The 25,279-nt window shown below is 39.4% G+C and overlaps 1 protein-coding gene across 2 annotated transcripts in view; it reads left to right on the top strand.

The window, feature by feature from the left end:
- Positions 1-25,279, top strand: part of LOC124269328 (synaptotagmin-15-like) — a 118,212-nt gene that overhangs the window by 52,661 nt on the left and 40,272 nt on the right. For both annotated transcript variants that reach the window (XM_046704337.1, XM_046704338.1), the window contains exon 2: positions 16,276-16,462. In XM_046704337.1, coding sequence (XP_046560293.1) covers positions 16,276-16,462 — 187 coding nt within the window. The remainder of the gene's footprint in view (positions 1-16,275; positions 16,463-25,279) is intronic.

Here is a 25,279-nt window from a genome sequence, read left to right as displayed (position 1 = left end):
TTAGGACGATTGCAAGTTTACATAGAGAAGAATACATATTTTTAACATTAATCAGTGTTTAAAGCTGAGAAAACATGTTTACCTTATTTTAGCTTAATAGACAATATGTTCCTAATTTTGAGGCTTGTAGTAGATTTAAGGCATGTTTATAAAAACGCCTCGTTATTGATCATGGCAGTATTCCCTCTTAAAGAAACAAACAACTGCGAAGAATTTCCAGAGACGGCTCAGTGGTTTAGTGGATTGCGCGTCTGCCTGGAAAACGTAAGTTCGTGGTTCGATCCCATAGCTGCATCATACGAAAATATGTTAAATATGGTACGTAAGGTTACCCTGTATTGTGCTTGGTATTCAATGCATAAACACGCACTGGTCGGCACTGGATCAGTATATTGTACGCTGAATGATCCAAGTTATACAAACCACGTTAGGCTGCGGTGTACAAAGTCTGTCTCTGTTAGTTGGCACTGTTACAGTACAAACACACACACACACACACACACACACCAAAACCACCACCACCAGACCAAACCCCACCCACCCCCACCCACCCCACACACGGGCATGGACCTATCGCTAATCTTTAACGCGACGTAGATCCTACTTCGCCTAATCTGACAGCATTTTCTTTGGTTTTAGACTGAAATATCAATTCTGTTTCAGTTAAATATAGCTATAAAAAGTCAATGCCAGAAAATAACCAGTCTCGATTATTCACATTCCATCAACGTAGCCGTGAAAAGTACAAAAACATGCACGCCTCACTGAGAATTCGTGAAGAAACTCCTTAAGATATCAACTTGACGTGAGGTGATTGTCATTGAATAATATCTTCAAAATTCATCCTTTCAAGTCTTCACATCCGCGCATAAAAAGTCCTATTCATGCATATAGTTGCATCAAACTGTCGGAATATGTCATAATATGTTATCCGGAGTGATATTACCTTGAACAAGATCCCAACCTCGGCATGTATTATTAACCTCTACCACTTCATACACATTCTTAGGATTCGTCTCTTTTTCATGTATTCTGATCACGTACAGCGTTCGCTGAACCTGGGAGTGTTTATAAAACTAGGAATGAAAACACGAGCTGTCCAAACCTTTTACCTTCGAGATGATGCATGTCAAATGTTTGGATACGTTCCCAGAATTGCTCTGTGCAGAGCCAAATAAGCGTAATCGTAACGCTAAAGAGGTCGGTGTCGGAAGGGTACTACAGACATGTACTCCAGGTCCGTTTCTGTATGTACCCTAGCCAAAATCAGAATACAGAAACGTATCCTTGGAAGAGTCCACTCCGCAACCTTTTCTTGATCGGAACTGTCACACAATTGTATTCGATGTATGCGATTGCATTATATAAGAAACCATCACACACAATGACGAATATTTCTCGATGCACAATACCTCTCGTAATCAGATTGAACGGGAACTATAACGTGAATCGATTTCGGTTTAGGTTGAGCAATATGGACTCGTCAACTGTTTGGGGTACCTGGTACGTTTCTGTATTTTGAGTTTGTTCAGGGTACATTTCTGTATTCAGAAACGTACCAAGGGTACATATCTGTAGTACCCGTGCCGACAACGTCCCCTCCAGCAATAGTAACTAAATTGATTGTCATAGAATAATATTACAGTTCGGTTTCATTAGTCATGAGATAGTAATATCAACTAACGATTCCAAGAGATATGGTTTTGAGGATGTAAGGAACTGACTAAGCCCAGTTATGCCTACAGCTGGACATGTTTTGCTCCCAGTCATTGTGGGGCATCTGGTTTCTGTAACATATTCTGATTCAGTGGCATGAAATACAATAATACCCGCTTGCTTCTAGTATTCATTCCTTAATGAGATTTAGTATTTCAGTTATTCTAATCTCTACAAGCTTCCAGCATTTGGTCATGTTCAGAATGCGCCGTTGTTCGAAAACAGTTTCCAATAATCATAATCATAATCATAGTGTACTCGATTGACAAAAAAAATATAAAAAAATACAATGTGATTGTGAGGGTTTGATTAATTTTGTTTTTAATGAATAAAGATGTTGCGTGCAAAAACAGACATGGTTGTTTTATAAAGGTATCAACATCTGTATCTAAACATGGAATCGTGTCCTCTTTAAAGTTTGATGACGTCAATCGATCGCTGTCAGTTAATACAAATGTATATAAATAGCAGCTTGACATTTGTTCAGTAAATAACAAAGAAAGTTAAGTTCATTTAGAATTGTTCATTTGTTCTCAAAATTATGAACTTTCAATATACACTTCTTCGTATTTATCCGAGGATCATACATTTCTTGAACTCTCTGCACTATTTCCGTACACATCTGTACAGTGACAGAACACGAGGTGCTCGTGCACGAGGCAGCATCATCCGATAAAGGGTCTCAGCTGGAACTTAGCCAAGCGGTCGTAATGAGCAGTTTCAGTTCTTACGCAAATTGCGCGGTGGGTGAGCATGGTGGATAAAGCGTTCGCTCGTCAAGTCGAAGACCCGGGTTCGATTCTTCTCGATTCACGTGAAGCCCATTTCTGGTGTCCCCAGCCGGGATATTGCTGGAAAATTACTATAAGACTATAATGCTAACTTGATCTTATCCCAATGTGCAGTGAATCACTGATATTCACAAGAAGTTCTTGTTTCCTTGTTGATTCCAAAACAATATTGAGTGCATACAGTTTTAATATTTTAGTTCTGTGGTCAATAAATAGTAGGTATAATACCCAACAGATATGGAACATTACTGTACGGAATTAACACAAGAAGAATGCACATACGTGTCAGGCTATGTTACTGATAGGACAGGACTTAGACTAAACCTTAATAGTTTGTGGTAATTGTCAGACGTGCTAAGCTGATATTAACACATCCTAATAACATGAGATATTACTCTGCATACACCGAGAAAATGTATGCCTTTACTTTAGTCAGTGTTTGCAAATCACGTCATTACAAAGCTACCCGTGAAGATCCGGGTTAGAATTGGTCTTCAACAACCCATGCTTGTCGTAAGTGGTGTTTCGCGGTATCGGGTGGTCAGGCTCGCTGCCTTGGTTGACACATGTCATCGGTTCCCAATTGCGCAGATCACTGGATGCTGTTGATCACTGGATTGTCTGGTTGAGACTCGATAATTTACAGACCCCCGCCATATAGCTGGAGTATTGCTGAGTGCGACGTTAATCAAGAAACAAACAATCTTTACAAGGCTAAAATGCTGTGTAACTAAGTCGTTTATACGCCAAAACAAACATTTACCCTATAAATGTACATCCCTTTATGAAAGTGTATGTCTAAAGTTACACAACGTAATAACAATTGTGGTACAAATTTATACCTTTGTTTCCAGCGATATATATTCAGTAAAACAATGAAAGCAACTATCATTTATGCCTTTGAATGTGTACGTAGTAGTGGTATTGAATTGTCTGAAAGGTTTTCTTAATGATTCTTTAGATGAATATAAAATATTATTTATTTGTACAAATGATAAAATGTCTTGATAATTTTCCTTTTCTATTTGTGTTTACATCTGTTATATATCAGAACGTACATATCGGGGGGGTGACGTTCTGTTTCACCTGAATACACATCGTACTAGATTGTACTGTCTAAACAAGTGATGCTTGTGTATGCAACTGGGTGTTCCCCCATTAGTCAGACACCCCATTAGACACTAGAAAAACCCGAATTACATGGTAGAGTGAACACATTTGGGAAGGCTGTTATCCATTAGGGAAATGGACTGATCCAACTGTTACCCCATTAGTCAGACATAGTGAGACAATTGAGATTTTCTAGACCATTTTTATTATCTTTTATAGCGTCTTTTGTAATTTTCATATAATTTGTTACTTTTTCACAATATCTCATGCCTATAAGTACAATTATCACATTCTGTAGCCCTACTGTCATAGTATGGAGTTACAAAGTCAAATTCAGCCAAGCTTCACAAACTTTCCAACAGCATCCAAATACTGCATTGGAGTCTTGCTTCCTTGCTCCAACTGCTCTCTCGATCGGCCATGTCGGTGGTTGATCTCCCTGTATACCTTCTTGCGTGGCGGAGGAGCTGCACCGAAGTCAATCTGGGTGATCTTCAACTCGTCGGCCGTCTCAATCTTCTTGAGAATCTCGATCAGTCTGAAGACATTCGGGTGACGACTCGACAGGCTGGCAGTTACATCCCTCAAAGCAGTTGTTGGTCCTCGGGCCGAAGGTCTCTTGATGGTTCCGCAAGGACAGCCTAACAGGGAGTCATCATCCACCCACGTAGTGACCATGTAGTCGTTGAAGGTAACGGCAGCTGGAACATCAGGGCAAGTGTTCATCACGTCAGTCCAGACATCCTGGACGATTACAAGAGGAAGCAGAGGCAAGGCAGACGCACGACGAATCCACTTTTCAACTTCGGGGTCGTCACGGCAGCTTTCAACGAGTCCGAGGGCTTGCACCTTGCGCCATACTGCCGATCAAAATATAAAAAACAGCCTTTCACTTCTGTAGCAGGAAATATCAATTGGACGACTCTGATGGCTGCCATCTCAAAGCCGGTCTGGATCTTGGATGGTGAGAGAGGTCGGTTCAGGATACCTTGGACGTATGTCTTAAGAAGACTAAGGAGGCGGCAGCAATGGTTCGACTGGGCATAAGGGCATAGAGCAAGGGGTAGAATGATGAACCAACTCTGATTCCACAAGTAAGGACTTGCTGTAAAGGTTCCGTGTATGTAGATAGTGATAGCTGGCTGAAGGGCTCGTAGCTGGGAATCAGTAGAAAAGACAACAATCTTGTCCTCATCACCATCAGTGAACAGAAGGAATCGCTCAGAGTCAAGTGTTTCAGTCCAAATACCATCCAGGTGAACGTCCGCAAGGGTCAGTGGTAGTCTTAGGATTGTGTCACTTCTGTGTCTGTACAGCGCGCTGTCAAGACTGGAGTAGGAGTGCAGGTGTGCAGCATCTTCTTCGTTGTACTCATCATTCAAAGCAAACACTGTTTTATGCTTGTCACTTGATCCTAAAGAACAGGGGATATAGTAATTAGGACTGGTCTGTTACTGTATAGGTGAGCCTTCTCAACCATTACTCAAGTGTCTGACAACTGGGGTGTCTGACTAATGTGGTATCACCCGCAACTGGAATGTCTATTTCTAAAATAATGCAACCGATATTATCAAATTAATATTAATTAATGTTTCATTAAATAAAAATAATACAAAACTAGCTTCTTTAGACATTGGGTATACAAGTACAATGTAGACTGAAATAGCGTCTGTGTTAACATCTACAGATCGCGTTGAGAAACTACTGAAGGTGTGGCCGTTGCTAAGGACAATTGGGAGGATGTAAACATTATGTGAGTAACAAATTTCAGTCTAATTCAAAAACGGAAAACATCCTTTAAATCCAAGAAGACAATGGCTAATGTTAAAAGGCTATCTAAAAAATGACCCATACACATTAAATTACTGATCGTTATGTCCTTGATACCTGATATGGTGTTGTCATCTAACGAACGCAAACACCTTGCTGGACGAACCGCGGTACGTATTTACATTATTCAGCTAACCATCGAAGCAAACCGAAAGTGATCCGCGCTAAAAGGGGCTTAAGCAAGACATCAGAGAAAGCGGTATAAATAGTTACATTACCATGGAATACGCCGGCCTAACCTCAACGCTCTCATGGAGGGAAACCGCTAACATATACGGGAGAAAGTGATCTCTATTGTTTTATCATCTTGAATGCATATAATGCTTAAACTTACACGTTGAGTCCAAAACATATATGTAGGTGATACAGATCAATTCTTTCGTCGTTTCTCTTATTTTGTTAATTTTATGTGCGATGTTAATTTTAACGTCACACTCAGCAATACTCAACGTTATTTCGACTATGATACGCCAGACTAAATACTCAAGTCAGTGATTGATAACATATGTTATACTTGGGGTTACACTTTCTTAGTAAAGTACAGAGTCTAGTACTATTTTGGGGTTGAGTCCCCTCCGGGATTCGAACCCACACCCTCAGAGTCAGGCACCTAATCACCAGCGCACAAAGTCAGACGCCTAGACCACTCCTCCCAGCGGCTTCCACAAAAATCTAGACTGCGGACTTTGTGTGTACCTCTCTGTACTAGAACTAGAATCTGTACTTTACTAAGAAAGTTTAATCCCAAATATAACATATGTAGTTACATTTGACCACTTTCTAAATGGCATTGTGTATTTTAGTGATTGATAGTATGAGCAACGACCAACGATGTGGGGGGTACGGTGACACAAGGTGACATGATACATTAGGTCACCCATGCAAGTATAGGTCGCCAGGGGCTATATTGAGGGGCGGTGGGGTAGTCTAGTGGTTAAAGCTTTCGCTCGTCATGCGATTCCCCACATGGGCAGAATGTGTGGAGCCCATTTCTAATGGAATATTGCTGAAAGCGGCGTAAAACTAAACTCACTCACTCTTTTAATGAATTGCATCCGTCATTTCTCGCGGTGGGCGAGCTGGCTAAAGCGCCAGGTGATCCAATGAGCTTCAGGAGCCGGGATCGAGCCCACTTGTGACCGGGTGTAAAAAACCTTGGAGGCAACTTTGTGTGCAGACTCTTTCAGTGTTGTCACAACCCCTAGTGTACAGTACACAACCCTGTGCACTTAAAAGAACCCACGAATCCGTTGGTATATGACCAGATGGTGGCCACATGTATACGTGCAAACACCTAGTTGCGGGTACAGCAACGTGCAGTAAACTTGGACAAAGTACTGTGACTATGTGTTCCAGTCCACCCTACTGTGAATGGGTACCTCGTTAGGATGAGAAAGCCGTAAAACTCGGTGCGCCTAGTGGCTGCAAGAGTTGTATACTCCTTGGGGAGTTGAGATTGATAATACGATGTGCCGTTGAGATTGACATCCAGTGATCGAGGGAAATACCAGCGCCTTGAGCATGTACTAGTAACGTGGATATGTGCGCTATATAAATATCATATAATAATAAGAATTTCTAAAAATACATATATCAGTAATGTCGAACAGATCTTTCAAGTTGATTGTCCATCGATTACTAGGTAAATCTGAATGATATTGTTGGAAATCAAAGTGATACAACAGTGAAATGACATTCACATGTACAATACTTGATCGCGAAAACAATCAGCCACGGATTCAGAGTATATATTAACAATTCAGTATTTCAGTAAGGTGAGCTTCAGAACGTATGATTTGAGGGATAGTTATTATTAGAGGATATCTTTCATAAGAACATCACGACAAGACAGTGTAACGACCTCTGTGACATTTAAATAGGTAATAACGTGCTATATAGTAACGAACATATATACTTTCATAAAAGGGTGTCATCAAATTTGGCCAATACAATACCATTGATGTTTCTCAAATAAATAACTTTTAATATACAACGAGAACATGATAGCCATACTGTAAATTCTTCGCGTCTACTGTACGTCATGCTTTAACATTCAAATTACATTAAGTGGTCAAATTTCGCCTTCAGATGGATGTTTATTCGAAAAGGTGAATTAAAAATCTAAAGGTTATTCTGATTAATCGGATTTGAAAACCAAACAATGAAACCGTTGGTGTCAAGTTTGTACTCTGTCTGAGATAGATCTTTTATGAGGAATCTGAAACACCGTGTTAATTAAAGTAACACCACACCTCACTTTCTGTTACTGTAATTAGTTGGCTGCTGTTTCCAAGACGTCATGAAAGTAAGGCAGTATAACCTAAGAAAGTTTTATTGTTTTTCCTGACTTTTTGTCGATACTGATTGATAGATATTTTAGGTGATTCATATTTCTTCTTTTTCCTTTTGTTGTTACAAAATAATTAGATTCTAAAATACCATATTGCCTCTTTTAGTAATCACAAACCCCGCGGGTGGAAGGATGAAGAGACACGCCAGTAGCCAAGTTATAAGATGCATACAAGACAATTATCGGAAAGAGTCGCGTCTTGACAGTACTTAATATAAATGGATGTTTTGGCAGAGCAATTGTAGGGACGGGCTTTTCTTTTGTAAAAATATCATTCAGCAAGCATAACCTTTCTTGCTTCTGAAAACGGATAAAATGTGTATTACGTATTGACACTGTTCCCGTTGAGTGAGTGAGTGGGTGAATGAAACGATTAACAGCCAATTGTATTATTATTCAGTTTTGTCAAGGTATGTCAGATAAATATTACATTACCAATTATAAAAATGTCTATCCTTTAATTATGGTTTCAACTTTAGGGGCAAGTGGGTTTAGTTTGAACAGTTCTTTCGTTATGTCAATCCAAGTCCAGCGGATGAGGGAGAAGAAGTGATACAGGTCCATTTTAGCCGCTGGGAAAAGCCCATGATAAAATGTATAATGTAACAAAACATAATGAAGATTAATAGGGGAGAAGAACCTACGATCATGGGTTTCCAAAGGGACGCAACTCTGTTCACTATTGTCCAGGACGACGTATGGAAAAGACCAATTCTAGTATTCAACATGACGTATATATGACGCTTGTGATGAGCATGACGTGTTTACGTCACATGTATTTAACGTTATGCTTGTACGTCACTTATGTTGAACGTGTGTAGGTCACCTGTTGAGCCTTGTATGAGCGTTTATGTGATCACTTACATACGCGTGACGTATACTCGTGACTACAGTTAAGTATGACATGCACTGAATGTGGAATTAGGCTCACCTAACACACTCAAGAGAATACTAACCGCAGTCGTGTTAGCATTTATCAGATCGCGTTTGTCCATAGAACATAATACCGTTTTATCAGCGTGGTGCATCCAGCCTTGGACCCTCGTGCAACTGTTCAAAATGACGTTAATATAACAACCTCAAAATTGTTATTATGCTTGAGACTATAGTGAGTATGGTTTTACGCCGCTTTTAGCAATATTCCATCAATATTACGGCGGGGTCACCAGACATGGGCTTCACACATTGTACCCATGTGGGGAATCAAAGCTTGGTCTTCAGCGTGACGAGCGGACGCTTTAACCATTAGGCTACCCAGCCGCCCTTTAAGAGACTGTAAAGTGATAGGGATGACAATGGACCAACATGTGCTCAGTTCATGTTTTGAAATGAAATTTCCAGTTTAGTTTTTCTCTAATATTTTCATTCCCCATAAAACATGTAAATGCTCTAAAATGTACTGAAAATAACAAATTATAGTTAAGAATCTCAGTACGTTTTAACGTCACCAAGTTCCCTTGTACGTACAAACAAGGGTTTTGTGGTACATACATTTGCAATATTTATCAATCTTGAAAAACAATAGTCCATGTCATTATGTTACCAATTATCAATAATATATTTATATATTATTGTGTGTTCCTTTTAAAGCCGCAATAGGTACTTTTTCTCCAGATATACGACGGCTGTCTATAAATAATCGAGTACTGGCCAGACAACCCAGTAATTGATACTGTGAGCCACCAGAAGTACTCGCAATCAACCAAGTCATCGTGCCAGATCCCCGAAATGATCAATAATGAATACTTTGACGTTTTTCCCGCTCATTATCATGCCCCGACCCCTCCCCCCCTCCCTCCATAGGTAATCTTATTGTAATACTTACACATCAGCCAACGTCATCATGAATGTTGCCATTTTAACACAATTTTACTATTTGAAGAACATTTTTGACACTGGATAGGATTAATCCTATTCTCATTAACAAGAACACACACCATGCGGTAAGGCCCGTGCAAGGTCACGGGTTACCCAATACTAACATGATATCAACATTATGAGTCGTTCCCTGTTATGCAAGACCCATGTCATGAAGACTAATGCTGCAGAGATGCATTATTACCTGGCCCAGATAAAACGACAACAGGTAAATGGCCTTTTAATGTCTAATCCACAACGTCTCTTACATCAAAAGTTTTACGTTGCAGTGTGTTTACCTCTCTATTGTCAGCGAGCTCAGGTAATCAGGTGGCGGTCAGAGCTAATTAGTAGCGATTTACGGTTTCGACGTCGAAGCAAACCAATAACCGCTCACATGTTGACTATGTTTAAACGATCGATGTCTCGGGCCTGGGATCACGTTGCGGGATGTATGGAAGCCGTGGACATCGACAGAAGCTTCATGCTGAGGACCATCAATCATTCCATAAATTCCAACCCTTAATATTATTTGCTTTTTATGTTCTTTAGAACAAAGACAGGGCGTATTATGAGAATAATTTGATAATAAGCCAATTTGCATGGTGAGTACGACAAGAGCACAGCGAGTTCAATAAGAACAATGCAGTAGAGAAGGGTTTGTTCTTTTAGCACCGGGAGGCTTTATGTAACCCTTTATGGTTTAATATATGTTCAGGTTATAACAGTGCCTAGGAAACCGACATGGTCATCAAAGAAGAAAGGGTGTGGTTCGAACAAAGCAACGTTTAAAGTTCTTGTGTTGTCTTTGTTGGAGAATGACACGGTAAAATAATATAATAGGTAATATGTACTTTCGATTTTTATTTTCTACCTGCGATCAGTAAAAACAAAAATTAGGAAGTTAAACATGAAACTGAAAATGGATATCATGGTAACGAGAATAAATAACAACCGATTCCAAAACAAAATTAACCCAAATATTGAAATCAACATTAGTTCAACTAAGTTGGTAAGGTATACTGAGGGTCAAATAGATTGAATTAAAGAAACACCTCTTGGCCTATGTTAATATTAGTCATGTTTTTCAAGAAAAACACAAGCACACGCACACGCACATACCCGCTTTTCCTTGAATTTAGACATATACACATATAAAAAGGTATCGCAACACCTATCATTTTCCTCAAATATGGTCATTCATATTCTTATCATAATTAAGTAAGTTTGTTTGGTTATTTTTAGCCTTCGGGTGTACCATTCACTGATATTAAATGTGCACGTTATGCACGGGAATAGTATTACAGGTTACATCAGATAATGACAATGTGCTCAGTAACTGATACCTTTTTTAAGGATTGTATGCCAGATTCTGGAAACTGACTGCAGTTATAAACGTCATACGACCATAGTTATCGGTACAACAATATGACTCAATGTTTTGCCATGTTTGTTTCTCTGAATGAACTATATTTCTTATTCTTTTTTCCCTTAGATTTGTCATTTAATTAATTCTTATGTGTCAATTTATCAAAATAGTAAATTAAGTTGAGGGTAAGTTCTTTTGCTATGGTTAATGGTAACATATTGAGACTATGAAAAATATGGGATGTGGCGAAACTTTTTCCATGTGTATACATTTTTAATGAATCGCTCCATAGAAAGCATCATGTAAGATACAAAAGTATTAAATCGTTTAAATGTCCAAGTTTAAGCCTGTGAAGTCGTTTCTTTGACCACAGACACTGAGTAAGCACTGACTCAAATCCTGGCATTTTGATCACTATACGTTTCAGAAGGTCATAGAAGGACAAAGGATCCTTGATGACGTCGCTAGAGAATCACATCGATTAAACAAATATCTTTGGTGTAAAAGACTATAGCTTAATTGGCATACACGTGATACTCTCAGTGACAATATGGCACCACTATGTGAGCTGGTTACAGTCCAAGTTCAATTGCGTCAAAGTGACACTGGAGACCTTTTATCCTACAAAGGATATGGTGCGGATAGAACAACGACAATAGCCTGTTGATAAAATCAACATTCAGCAGAAAACATTCTTGTACCTTGTCAACGAGGATATCCTTGCCCATTTTACTCGAAAGAATTTTCGAATTTGGATGCTGAAGTTCTAATGTGGGTATTTTCTGTGGAATTTCTTTGTAATGGGTGGATATGAGTTGGGTATTTGACTTAGAAACGAATATATGAGTTGGGTAGGAGGCTTAGAGACGTGGATACTAGCTGGGTAGAAGACTAAGAGGCGAGGATAGCCGTCGTGTGGAATACTTAGAGACGAATATATGAGGTTGGTAGAATATGTAGAGAAGTTGATATGAGCTGGGTAGAAGACGTAAAGGCGAGGATATGTGTTGGTAAGAAGACCGTACGGTTGAGTACAAGCCAGAACTGGTGCACTGGTACCCAGAAAAACATTTATTCAGAAGTGTGAATAGACCTAGATATTAATACACCTACAATAAAAGAACCCTTTCTAAATAAGTTATTAAATGCTATCATTAAACTACCAAATAATCAACTTTGGAATAGACGTACTTTAGTTTTGTTTTGATATACATCATACTGTTTATTTCAATACATTCCATGTGGTTTCTCTCGTTCATTGGTATAATTATCCCACAGGATGCACTTCTACATTCATTCTACACGAGGGAAATTATTAGTTTCTGTTATCATTCAGGGAGGACATGTCCAGGACTGGATCAGGAAATTGCAAATTCTTCCCTTTACATCTACATCTTATCAGGCCATGTAAATATAGACACGAACATTGTAAGCATATCAGGGCACTGAATGCCCATCACAGAGCTGAATGCCTGGAGTAAATGAGGCATATACTACAAGGTGGCTTATTGTAGTATGTCTCTCTCGTCTTGAAGTGTGGATGTGGATGTTCTGTAAAACACCAATACACAGACATACATTGTTTGTGACACTTATAAAATACGTTTCTAAAGGCTAGTAATCTTTGAATGGTTGGGTTTACTATCAAATTAATCAGGAACTGGGAGACAGCGAATGCTCTTTGATTTGGTTGTTATCTGGATATTTAACCCAGAGTCACTCTCAAAGACTTGCTGTTGGATGTAGATGAAAGCGACGATCTCATGATATTAACCGAAATCGTTTTCGAGCCATTTTTAGCCACATATTTCCCAGGTTTGAAAGAATATGAAATACATGGTTCTTCCGAAATCGGCATGTGTGTAATGACAACGTTTTTCCATTATGTAAAGGATTTGATTCGATTGCATTGGATTCTGTAATCATTGCTTCCGATTGCTTCAAGTCGTTCTCTGATTGTGTCGTTTTCATTATGTTGCATCAATCGGTTAACAAAATAAGTAAGCATTAACTGATGTTAGTTGTTTTGTATGCAACACAATTTCAGGTCTGGTTAGGTTTGAGAATTGTGGAATGGAAACTGTCTGCTCACTGCCGGGGTTGCTAGGGACCTACTGTCCGGCATTACGCAGATTATATTATACTTACGCAAAAATCTTTAAATCTTGGTGAATAAAAACAAGATACTATCATTTAAATCAATTGCTTAAGAACTTTCTTCGTAAATGTAAGCGTTACACTACTACTAGAATCGGTGTGTGTGTGTGTGTGTGTGTGTGCGCGTGCGTGCGTGCGTTTGCTCGTCACGCTGAAGACTCGGGTTCGATTCCCTACATGGGTACAATGTGTGAAGACCATTTCTGGTGTTCCCCGCCGTGATATTGCTGGAATATTACTTTAGACGGTGTAAAACCACACTCACTCACTCACTAAAATCGGCAATAAATCACTTTTTGTACGGCATATTACGCGGTGTATTTGACAATGTGCTTGTCGCCTGTGATTCTCTGCTTCACCATTTGATACTGCTGATATTTTTTCATTGGAATGCAAGGTATGCATTTGTATGAATTTTGCTCTGAAATATATCGGTATATTAGTGATTCACTTGTGTACATGTATAAGCTTGGTCGCTATAGAGGTGAAACAACCTCCTCCCATGCGACGTTATAAATTAACTCACTCACGCAACATTTCATACATTCTGGTTTATGATATATTTTCAGCATCAGTGAACACAAAGCCGGATCAGCATGCACCCTTGCACCAAATAGCATTGGCATTGTTTATAGCATTGGCCATTATTGAACTAGATTTGGTTAGCTTGAGAAACAATGAAACAACCGCAGCCGCAACCCCTATGCACAAGGTGTTTACTTTCACCGTTCCGTGACAGTATTGCATTATAGTTATTCTGTGTAACCGAGTCTTGCAATTGGTGCCAATTTATCAAGATTACCATTTCCCAGGAGAATCGTTAGGGTAACTGTTACGATGATTCTAACACATGTTCCTGACAGTTGAGCGAATCTGCGGCTGAAATATAGTGCTTTAGCATGTTCATTTCACATGAAATAAACATAAGTGGATATAAACGTACGCATTCTGTCAACATTGGATTGTAGTCCCACATGTTTACCAGAGATATCTGAGATGAGATGAAGAGAGGTTTGACTTTGCGTCCAAGGCTATTTGAAGGGAAAGCCATGCGCTTTCATGTGTGTGTGTGCGGGTTTTTGTGTGTGTGTGTTTATAATTTTTTTGTGTATGTGTGCATGTGTGCGAGTGTGATTATACTTGTCATTTTGCGAACAAATTCCGTAAATGTATTTGATTTTCGCACCAACAAAAATCCCGGATTCGTTGTTCGTGGGTTCAAATCCCTGGTTCGTCCCAATACTGACATTATGTATCATATACCCAATACGGCAAGTGTGTCTACACCCTTCAAACGTTTGGGCTTTCCTTGCACGTTAGACCATCATGTCTGAAGTTAAGGCATTTGACTCATTTTACCTGATCATTAATAATGTCAAAGATGAGATATTTCTCAACATATTTCAACATTTTGACTTTTTCATGACATTGTTCTCCAGTACTTCAAACAATTTGGGAATAAATACAGTTACAGTGATGTTGGAGAACTCGGTGTCACTTTGAGATGCTAATGTGACGGGTTATTGCGTAATGCTTTGTTATGATTTGATTTTGAAATGTTAACTGACTCTAACCTTTAAATGATGTAATACGTTAAACAATTTCTGTTCTGACATTCAAGAGTGCATTGAGTGGACACAACTGGGGAATATTTAATCGTTGTTCATAACAAATATCGATAATACTGTTGAGAAAATTCTTATCATGGTTGATCTTTGGTGTAAGAGTCACTTAGCAGCAAACGTGAGCGTGCTGCGCGTTTGTTCATTTGTCGGATTTGCCTTCAAGTTGATTATTATCCTTGGTTTGCTTGTATTCGTTGGTTTCACTCCGGTGTCAAGTTGATGTCTCACACTGAAGACCCCTCCGATGTTAAGCTTACAAGCTAAATATGAATAAAATGTTCAGGGCGTTACTCAGCCAAATTCACTAATTCTTATGCTTAAGGTATAATATACCGTAAGGTTAATTGAATTTTAAAACATCATTAAGTAACCCTTGTGTCTTTAGCTTGAAACAAAATTATCGCCTTTGTAAATTAAGGACACGAATACAACCACACGGAAACACACAAACACACGCACATACACGCACACACACAGACATACACGCACACGCACACTACAGATTTTATGGCTATAGGTGACGCGGTCGGCAAAGGTTCGTCGGTATGGTGTAATCAACGATTGTAGGTTTGAATCTCAAATTCAGACTAACTGCAATGTGTATTGCCAGATGCGTTAGGACCGTACCCGTTTTCTTGGGTTTGAGGGAAACAGTACGAAACTTGTATATGGGATTACCTACCTTATCAGCCTGGCAGGCCGTAATCGGAACCTATTTGGCTTTGTTGACTGCATGTCATGGTTTCCCACTTTTGGATTGAAGTTAATGGTGTCTGTTACAGCATTGTTTAGTCCAGACGCGATCATTTACAGACAGCCATAACATACTTTGTTGCAGGTCAAACGCAGGTCAAAGTTTTCGTTTGTGTACAGAAATGTATACAAACATTGAGAAAAACATTGAAGGAACACTGTGCACTGGTTAAACGATTCATTCAGAGGAAAGTTGTTTCTTCCCATTTGACTCTTCCTGTACATGCAGCGTAAATCACATTCAGATCCCCCTTGTCCATCCTTTATAAGCCATGATATAACAAAAACTCCAAGCATTTCACACTCGACTTGGTTATTTAGTTACTTAAGCATATAAACTAAATACTATTCAAATGTTCTTTAAAAGAGTGAGTGGGTTAATATATATATTTCAGCCATATCGTGACGAGAACAATATATAGGATATGTATAGATCCATAAAATTATAAAATACAAGCCTGTTGACATTTAAACTACTAGTGTATCACAGATATCCATTTAATACTATTAATTCAATCTAAAGTGGAGTAGTAAAGTAACTCCACTGTGTTTGAGTAGGGTATCAATGCTAAACTGCGGGAAGGTAATGTGTTTTCGTTAGCAAGCATGTTTTAATAGGCGTGCGTACACACAGCGACACACAAACGCTACATAAGTAAAATATCCCAGAAGTTACATCACATACAACCTTTCCTCATAGAACCTGTATTTTTTCAGCGTCGTTGGCCGGGGTCATCGTCGGATGTTTGTTGTCCGCCATGATGGTCGTCTTCATGACAGTGCTGGCATGGCGCATCTGTCGCCGGAAGAGGAACAAGGCCAGCACGTATGAACAGATCATGACGGACCACCGGAACCAACAAGTAGCCAATGAAAACGGAGGAATAATCGCCACCGCTGTCAGGTAGGAGATGGACAAATGTCGCTTTGTGTCGCCATCTTCGTTTCTAGCGTTTGGTAGTTGGCAGTTGGTTTGGACCTATTTCCAAAGGGTGGGGTTATGAGTTGTGTGATGGGGTTGGGGATGGGGTTGGGGGTTGTCATATGCTTCGGTCATTGCTTCTGGGAGAGAGCTAATGATTTTTTACTGTTGTTTTAGGTTCATGAACATCGGAGATGTCCAACGAATGTTAATTATTTTACGCTACAAGCCACTGACTGTTTGAATGAACAATGCACCTGTACCAGGGCATGGGTTGAATTAATGTTTTATGCTAAAACCCACGTACAAAATGTGAATGTACCTTTTATGTGTTTCTTATCAATACAAACGTATTGGTAGATGAGAATGTCAGTATGATTTCGTTTTTTTTTGTGGTAATGTGGTAATACCGTCGTTCACCATTGGAGACATGAACTTCACATCTTCCTTCGAAACAGACAGGCGTAATATTGTGGCGCGTTGATCTTGACATTCGAAACATAAATTCTAGGTTGATGTAAATATAATCAAATTATGTGCACGGCCTAATATTGTATTGGTACGATCAGCTGTAGCCTACAAATATCAGTCTGAGAGGATTGATGCATGTCCGCCCCCTAATCCCGTGAGACACTGTGGCGTCAGGGAAACTACTGCATGATGATTTCAACGAATATTCTAAAGAAATCAATTTTATTTTGATATCGGTGACATACGTCTTGAAACATTCTTGAGACCAAAAAGTGAATCTGACTATGTAAAGTCCCCTCGATCGCAATAATTTTACGCCGCATATGCAATTGGGATGACGAGGCGCCATCGCAACCAGGTAGGAGAAGTGATGCTCTTTGAGCAAACATTGCATGTATTTTGTCATTGTTAGGGACTCTTAAAATGCTGGAGAATACATATACTGAAGGCAAAAAATAAGGGATCACATGAAAGCACAAGTGTTCCTTATTTTTTCCCCAGGTTTCTTCACAAGCTATGCGACACAAAGCTTGTGAAGAAACCTTTGAAAAAAATAAAGGAATAGTTGTGCTTTCATGTGATCCCTTATTTGTCCCCCTCAGTATTTATCTTCTCTACGGTAGAGACGAATGTCACGAATCTCAACATAGAAGACATATCTAACACATGTACAATATGTGTATCAAAACTAAACTACAACTGCAATGGTGAAAAAAAATGCATACTTTGCATATTTTCAGTATGTCATGCTATGGATAAATTACCCATGAATTGTGTCTGTTGATTGTGCTATTCACATTACGTAGTCATCGTGTGCCTGTTCCAAGTTTTGCTTGACCCCCGCTTGATTGCCAATGATCTATTTATGTAATTTTCTGGCCTGTTATGTAATGCGCCTAACAGAATCAGTTTCGGCAGATGATCGAGACTGGTTGTTCTCATCTGGTGTTACAGTGTAAGGATTGGTACACATAAATATAAGTGGTAGCTATAACTCTGAAGTCAAGATAGGGGATCTCTAATGTGACAAGTTCACATCATTTGTCAGTGTTGGTCTTCACCTGAGAGTGGGGAGAGGAAGAGAGAGAGGAAGAGGAAGAGAGAGGGAGAAGAAGTGAGGGAGAGATGGCAGAAGGGAGAGCGAGAGGAAGATAAAGAGGAGAGGGTAGAGAGGAGAGGGTAGAGAGGGGAACAGAGAGAGATAGAAAGAGGGAAAGAGAGGGGGAAGGGGCAGAGAGAGGAATAGAGAGAGAGAGAGGAAGAGATAGAGATTGTCAGTATGATTAAAATGAGAGATGTCAGAATGTACTCTGTATAGTAGAACAGCTCATTAATGCGCTGTTTTGACTCTTATTATTTCTCTCAGCCATGTATCTCATTTGTGGTACACAAGTGAGACTTTCTTCATGAACAATGACAGCAGCGAAGGGCGCATAATTAGAACATTCCACAAACGCACAAATACTATTCCGTTGACCGCCTCGAGACACAACACTAAAATCAGATCATACCAAAGAATATCCAAACATCAAGTACTGACAGCCTCTCTTGAAACTAGAGACATCACAGGCATCAAGGATATCTGGGGATGATGTTTAGGACACACTTCCTGAAGGCACTGTGTAAATATCACCCACGGAACGGAAGCCCCCAGGGTCGTCATTGTTTCCAACTTCCACAACCATTGATGTGGTTCTTAGCTCAGCCTCATCTTTCACAGCTGTGGTTTAAGATAGAGTAGTAACATGATATGCGAAAACTGCAGTCTGATACATGGTGCAGTCTCCTCGTATTAGGTGTGTGATGAGGTGCAGTTGCATCTGATTGTGCAGGATAGCAGAGCCATAATGATGCTTGTGAAGATTATTCTTGAAGCGTAATGGATACAAATATCTATTATCTAACACAGACTCCCCTAGGATGTATCGGTTGTATGACATCAAATAAAATCTGCGCGATGGGACTATTTGGATCCAAGCGGTCGGTATTGGCTTACTGCTTTGAAAGTCTGGTAACAAGAGAGTTTGTTTGTTTATGGGACCGAAACTTTTATCACAAAACATTTTTTCGCATTGTTTTGAATACGTCGATGATTGTGTTTTGATCTTTATTCCGGTAAAATCATCGTGTGTGGGATTAATGTGGGTGTAAATTGATGCCGGTCTTGACACTGATATTCCACGAGTTCCGCAATAGTGCTAAAAAACGGTATTTGTGATCATGGAATAACCGACACAGCGAAATGAGACGCTGAAAAAACGGATCCACGTTTTAGGAGAAATTGTTTCGGTTTTACTCATTCTTCAAACAAAAATACACTTCCGTTTGTCAATTGTCACCAATTGACCAATTGGCCCATCACGTCAAAGATGCTGGTTTAGTTCCTTATATTGCTAGGGTGTGTGGAGCCTAGTTTCTGTTTTCCCGCTTTGACATTGCAGGACTATTGGCCAAGATGGCGTGGACCGCACCCTCTCACATCAGTGAGGATCACGGCTAGAACTGATCTTCAGAATGCCATTCCGGTGTGAGGGGCGACACATAAGATCAGGTGGTCAGGTTTGCTGACTTTCTTGATGATATCGCCGCCTCCTTAATAAGTAGATCGATGCTCATGACATCAATTAGTGGATGGTCCAGATTACGAAGACAAAGCCGTCATATAGCTGGTGAATGATGCGTTATATGACTCGCGTTGTAATGCCACAGTAGAGAGTCATAATGCTTTCAACTCTTTCAGGCATGGCACCATGTTAACTACAACATGTACCTCGTCTTTTACATTAAGTATGACACGAATTTCAATATTCGTTATAATTTACACAACGCGTACGCATAAAGACAAATATCCTTTCGGTGACCCGACAATTGATTGCGGTGTAGTCAGTATCCTAACGCGAACGGTTCGCAGCCCTATCGCGACCCCATCATGATCATATATTTGACTCTTCGTCTTACGATCGGACTCTTGCCGCATCCGGATCATGATCAAACCGCTATCTCGATTGATGTGACATTAAACAGTGGTGTATCTTTTTAGTGAACGTGCCATGTGTTGGTCAATTCAATGTTCAACGTACTGATACGAAACAGACGTTCTTTATTGCATTTTCGGTGTAACTGATTTTCTCTTTCTGTTGACACAGCGTCCTTTTCCTCTGGACTAGTAACCTTCCTGTCTGCTAGAGCTAGTCAACAGACATATTTCATCCCCAGCCTGAGACATAAACCTAAGTCAACACTGCCATGTGTTTAAAATTGTGTAATATCATTGATAACACTTAAAAGCTATTTTCCTCGACATTAGCTAATAAACCGCGGAAGCAAATGAAATTACATGCAATAATCCCAGCATAAGTGATCACTATTGCAATACACTGAACTATCATAATTAGTATCAAATTGTGTGCAAACTTAACTCTGCCTTTCAGTTGATTTTGTCATTTGTTTACGTTTCATTTGAAATATCCGAAGTTGGCGATATTACAGAAGATGACTGAACCGGCACCAAGTCAGTGTTCAACGAATAATTGTACATTGTTATATTTAGTTCAATATATACATGTACTTATTTAAAAAAATAATAATTAGCGTAGTACACAGCTGCTGGTGTCCATTTGTGTATGCATTGAACATTTATATCAATCACCAAGCGGGTACGTTGTTTAATACCCCTCCCACCCATCAACCCATTCTCTCTCTCTCTAACACACTCACATACCCACACAGAAACAAACGCGCAATCACAAAGCCACACTTTCACACAGCACTGTCAAAATTTGTCAAGCAATTTTGCTACGTGTATTGTCTCATACACAAACTTCTGTACTTGCATCGATTTCGAAAACTATAGTCGTAAATATCAAAGAGTATAAAAAATAAATATTAAAACAAAAGCCCTCGCTCGAAAATAATGGGCAATAACGATTAAAAAACCAAGAATCCATCGTTAGAAATGTCATTATCTCGATCATGCCTCCGGTGATATCTTTAGTGCAAACGTGAAATGGAATCCATAAATACCTTCTCATGTTCTGTCTGTTCATGATTTTAACCTTTAGTTGCAAAGACACCAATATTATTCAGTATTCCAAGGAGCGTGATTTGCCCATCACGTGTCTTGGAACGTTGCTGTAATGTTTTACGACACATACGTTCATACAGATTTATGACCAAACAAATTTGTCATATATTTCCACTTATTGCGGAGTGAGACCTTGGTGCAATCAATATGGTCTTGAAACCATGCCATAGCCCTCTTGTCTTCTGTTCGATCTTTTAATTCGTCCAGACATGGTTATTTGTTTTCAATAATGAGGCTGTGATTTCGTTTTTCATAATAACATATAATATGTCATTATTACACAAAACGGTAGCGATGTTACCTTGAAGGATATATGCTGTGTTTAACTTATTCTTCTCAATGCAAAATATACAGATGGTGATAGATAACTACAACATGCACAATGTCTATTACAATACTTCTGTGATACAAACAATATATCATAACACTATGTGGCAATTACATGAACATAAATTGTACAATAATGTCTGAGATACCTTAAAGGACTTCAAAAGCTTACGTTAGGGTAAAATATGCATGAACAGATTCTGTTGGTTTAACATCTGCAAGTCCATAATACTATGTATTTTTGCTCTGGGGAGTGTGGGTGGGTGGGTGATTAGGATATGAAATGCGTTTATGAGATTTGTTGCATTGGGTGATCTTTGTTGTTGACACATTATATCAAATAACTCATACAGTGAAGCATTTTGTTTCATGTCCACGTGAAATCGCTATTCCATGATGTACAGAGAAAATATTGCATCTGATATGGATCTGGTTTGAAACGGTCCGTGACGATATAACAGAAAATCTGTATAATGTCTCTCCATTCTACAAAAGACGAAAGACTACGTTTTTTTCTGAAACGCCCTAAAGAAACAATAAACCAGCTGCCAACTATGACATTCTGGGTCTTCAATCAGCAGGTTACCGAATCTCCTGTAATCACCCTCTAATGTATCATTCTACAACAGTAAAGGCTCAGTTCGCAAACAATGACGGTAATTACCATAAAATTGTTAGTGGGTGTTCGCTTAAATGATATGATCAATAGCAAAATGTAGGTCACAGTATAATCACTTTGCATCTACTGATAAGGATCTACAAGAATATAAATGCACGACTGTGTTGACGTGGCACGGCGTGTTGATGGTGTCCTGGCAAATGTATTCACTATTCACTGGCCCCTCTAATGGCGGTGGCATATTACAGACAACATATTATGTGACATGTAACTGTCGAGGGATGGCCCAATTATTGAGGGTTCGAATCCCAAATACTTTTTAGGCTTGTCAGCACCATTCCCGTAACCATGAGTTTCAACAAAGTGGTACACGCCTATGACTGCTTTTCTCCAACATAACGTTGACAAAACGTGATACAACTGGAATGGTGTTCAAATCGGCGTTAAACCAAACTCACTCACTCACTCACTCACTCTCACTCACTCACTCACTCACTCACTCACTGACACTGCCAAGGAAAACCCGTAAAAAATATGTGTTCCCAAATTTACGTTTTTGTCAAACAACAAATCCTTAGACAAATACAAGACCAAATCAAATTTCGGCTTACCAACCAAACCATCCTCGATTATCAGGTGCATTAATCTCTATTCTATCACCCTTGAAGATCCGGGTTAGAATTGGTCTTCAGTAACCCATGCTTGTCGTAAGAGGCGATTAACGGGATCGGATGATCAGGCTCGCTGACTTGGTTGGCATATATCATCGTATCCCAATTGCGTAGATCGATGCTCATGCTGTTGATCACTGGATTGTCTGGTCCAGACTCAATTATTTACAGACCGCCGCCATATAGCTGGAATATTGCTGCGAGCGGCGTTAAACAACAAACCAACCAACTCTATTCTGTCAATCTATTCTATGGTTTTCACAAGAGTGTCTTGGGTCTTTGTTCTTTCGAGAAAATGTAATGATTACGGAGCTAACTATATCACATTTGTTACTTTGTAAAATGACGTCATGAAATCGAATAAAATGTGACACATGAATTTATCTTATTGTAATGGACTAACTTCATATTAGGCACGACTTGGCTGCAACATACTGACGCTGTGATTGTGTGGTTGTAACTCAACACTGCTAATGGTTTTATCACGGATAATGTTCAGTAACATCACTTTTCAACCTGTACATCCCGTGGGTGGCAGGAATTATGGGTTAATAATGGCATCGTTGATGATACTGCTGACGTCTTTACCCACATTCGGATACTTTTTTTCGTCTCTTTGTCTGGCAGGTGTTTTATGTACAGGTGGGTGGGGCTGAACGAGTTGAACTTAGAATCATGTCGGGATTTGCTGTTCATGGTTTTGAATCCTTTTGTGTCCTTGATTTGAATATTTGTGTTGCATCTTTGAACCTGTGTGGTTTCGCAATCTATGGTCACTACCTGCCTTGTTTCAATACAGTTCAATTCCGTTTTCAACAAACTCTTTAACTGCCAGAGGTGTGTGTGTGTGTGTCTTTGTATTGTGCTGTGTGTGTTGTGTTGTGTTGTGGCGAGGTGTGGTGTGGTGTGGTATGGTATGGTATGGTATGGTATGGTATGGTATGGTATGGTATGGTATGGTATGCTGTGGTGTTGTATCGCATGTGTGTGTAGTTCGTGCAAGTGAAGTTTTTGGGTATTTTGTATGTGTAGTGTGTGTGACGTGTGGCGTGTGGCGTGTGGCGTGTGTAGTATATGTAGTGTGAATGTGTATGGAGTGTAGTGTGAATGTGTAGTTTGTGGTAGGGTGTATGCGGAGTGCGTGTCGTATGTCGTATGTGGTGTGCGGTGTATATGTATGTGTCATGTGTATGGCGCGTGGTGTGTATGTCGCGTATGTATGTGTGTATACGTACGTATGCGCGTGTGTGCGTTTGTGTTGCTTTTTATGGAGTATGTCGTTTGTTCTATGTGTGTGTAGAGGTAGGGAGAGGATAGAAACTACATCACATATGCCCAAAATAAACCAAGACGGATTGGAGGATGTCGTGATCTAGCACTGTTGACAATCACACAACCACACGTTTCCATCATTGCAGAGAAAGAACGTGACTCCCTTACTAACCTATATAGGCATCAAACCCGGTACTTTGGTGTTACCGCTATAACCACTGAACCATTCACTATTAAATCCCATATAATCGATGCAACTTACAAAATAAAAACTTGCATTGATAATTGTTTACCAACTTATCTTACGACATAAAGTCTTCGATAACAGTTTCTAACATTTTAAATGATAATTATTTACCAACTTACCTTCTGACGTGTGTTTGAAAACAATTTAAATTAAACACATTGGCCATGACTAAGAGTCTGTCCTGTGTTGATTAAATGTCTAAATACTTCAAAACAAAAACAAGTTATATTCTATTCTTTTTAAATATCGAAAAACAAAAGAAACAAGAACGTGAATTTAACTTTCAACACTGGTCTTTAGAATTTCAAAATATCACTTTTTGTTGAAAGGTTTACTCTCCTAATATTTTCCTGCAACTACGTGATATATGCTCTTCATCATTAGACCTCTGATATCAGATTTTAAAAAGTTGCAAATACAATATGGCACACATACAAACGAAAACTCGGCTTACGGGCGTGTATATCTTATCTAGTCAACTTTGTCATTCAAGATCTACTGACTTGACATCTCCTGCAGTATCAAGTCATTTCAATACTAACAATTCTTTCTGCGGCGACGTGATTTGTATTGCCTAGAAAGGTCATGGGTATAAACACCACTATCGTGATATGCATCCGCCATTTCGGGCAGCTTTCAATATATGACATTTTCCTAACGCCCACTTGTGTAAAATCCTATCTTGCCGTGACACATTTAGTTACACAGTGTAGACTTAAAGACTCCTGTGATGTCTCTCCTATTTGATGAATAGTGTCGTTAACATGACCTGTTAAGGGCTGATTAGATGAACACTGGATTTGAAAAATTATACAAAAGCCAAAAAGCCAATTATACAGAAGCCAATACTACAAAAGTAAAAGTGTACAAAAAGTTTACAAAAGACGAAGTCCGGTTAAACCAATGTCCGGATTAATGAAATATTGTTCAGGAGTAATAATGAAATCATGTTTTGAACCTCATGTACTTTCGCTGTTCCATCAGCATTACTGACTACACTCGTACATCTGCAACATATATTGGTGAGTGAGTGAGAGAGTTTGGTTTTACACCGCCTTTGCAATATTCCAGCAATATCACGCCGGGGGACACCAGAAATGTGCTTCAC

The sequence above is a fragment of the Haliotis rubra genome, unplaced genomic scaffold (genome assembly GCF_003918875.1).
Source record: "Haliotis rubra isolate DU_JTF1 unplaced genomic scaffold, ASM391887v1 Scf144, whole genome shotgun sequence".
Classification (NCBI taxonomy): Eukaryota; Metazoa; Mollusca; class Gastropoda; order Lepetellida; family Haliotidae; genus Haliotis; species Haliotis rubra.
This window is presented reverse-complemented; position numbering and strand designations above follow the sequence as displayed.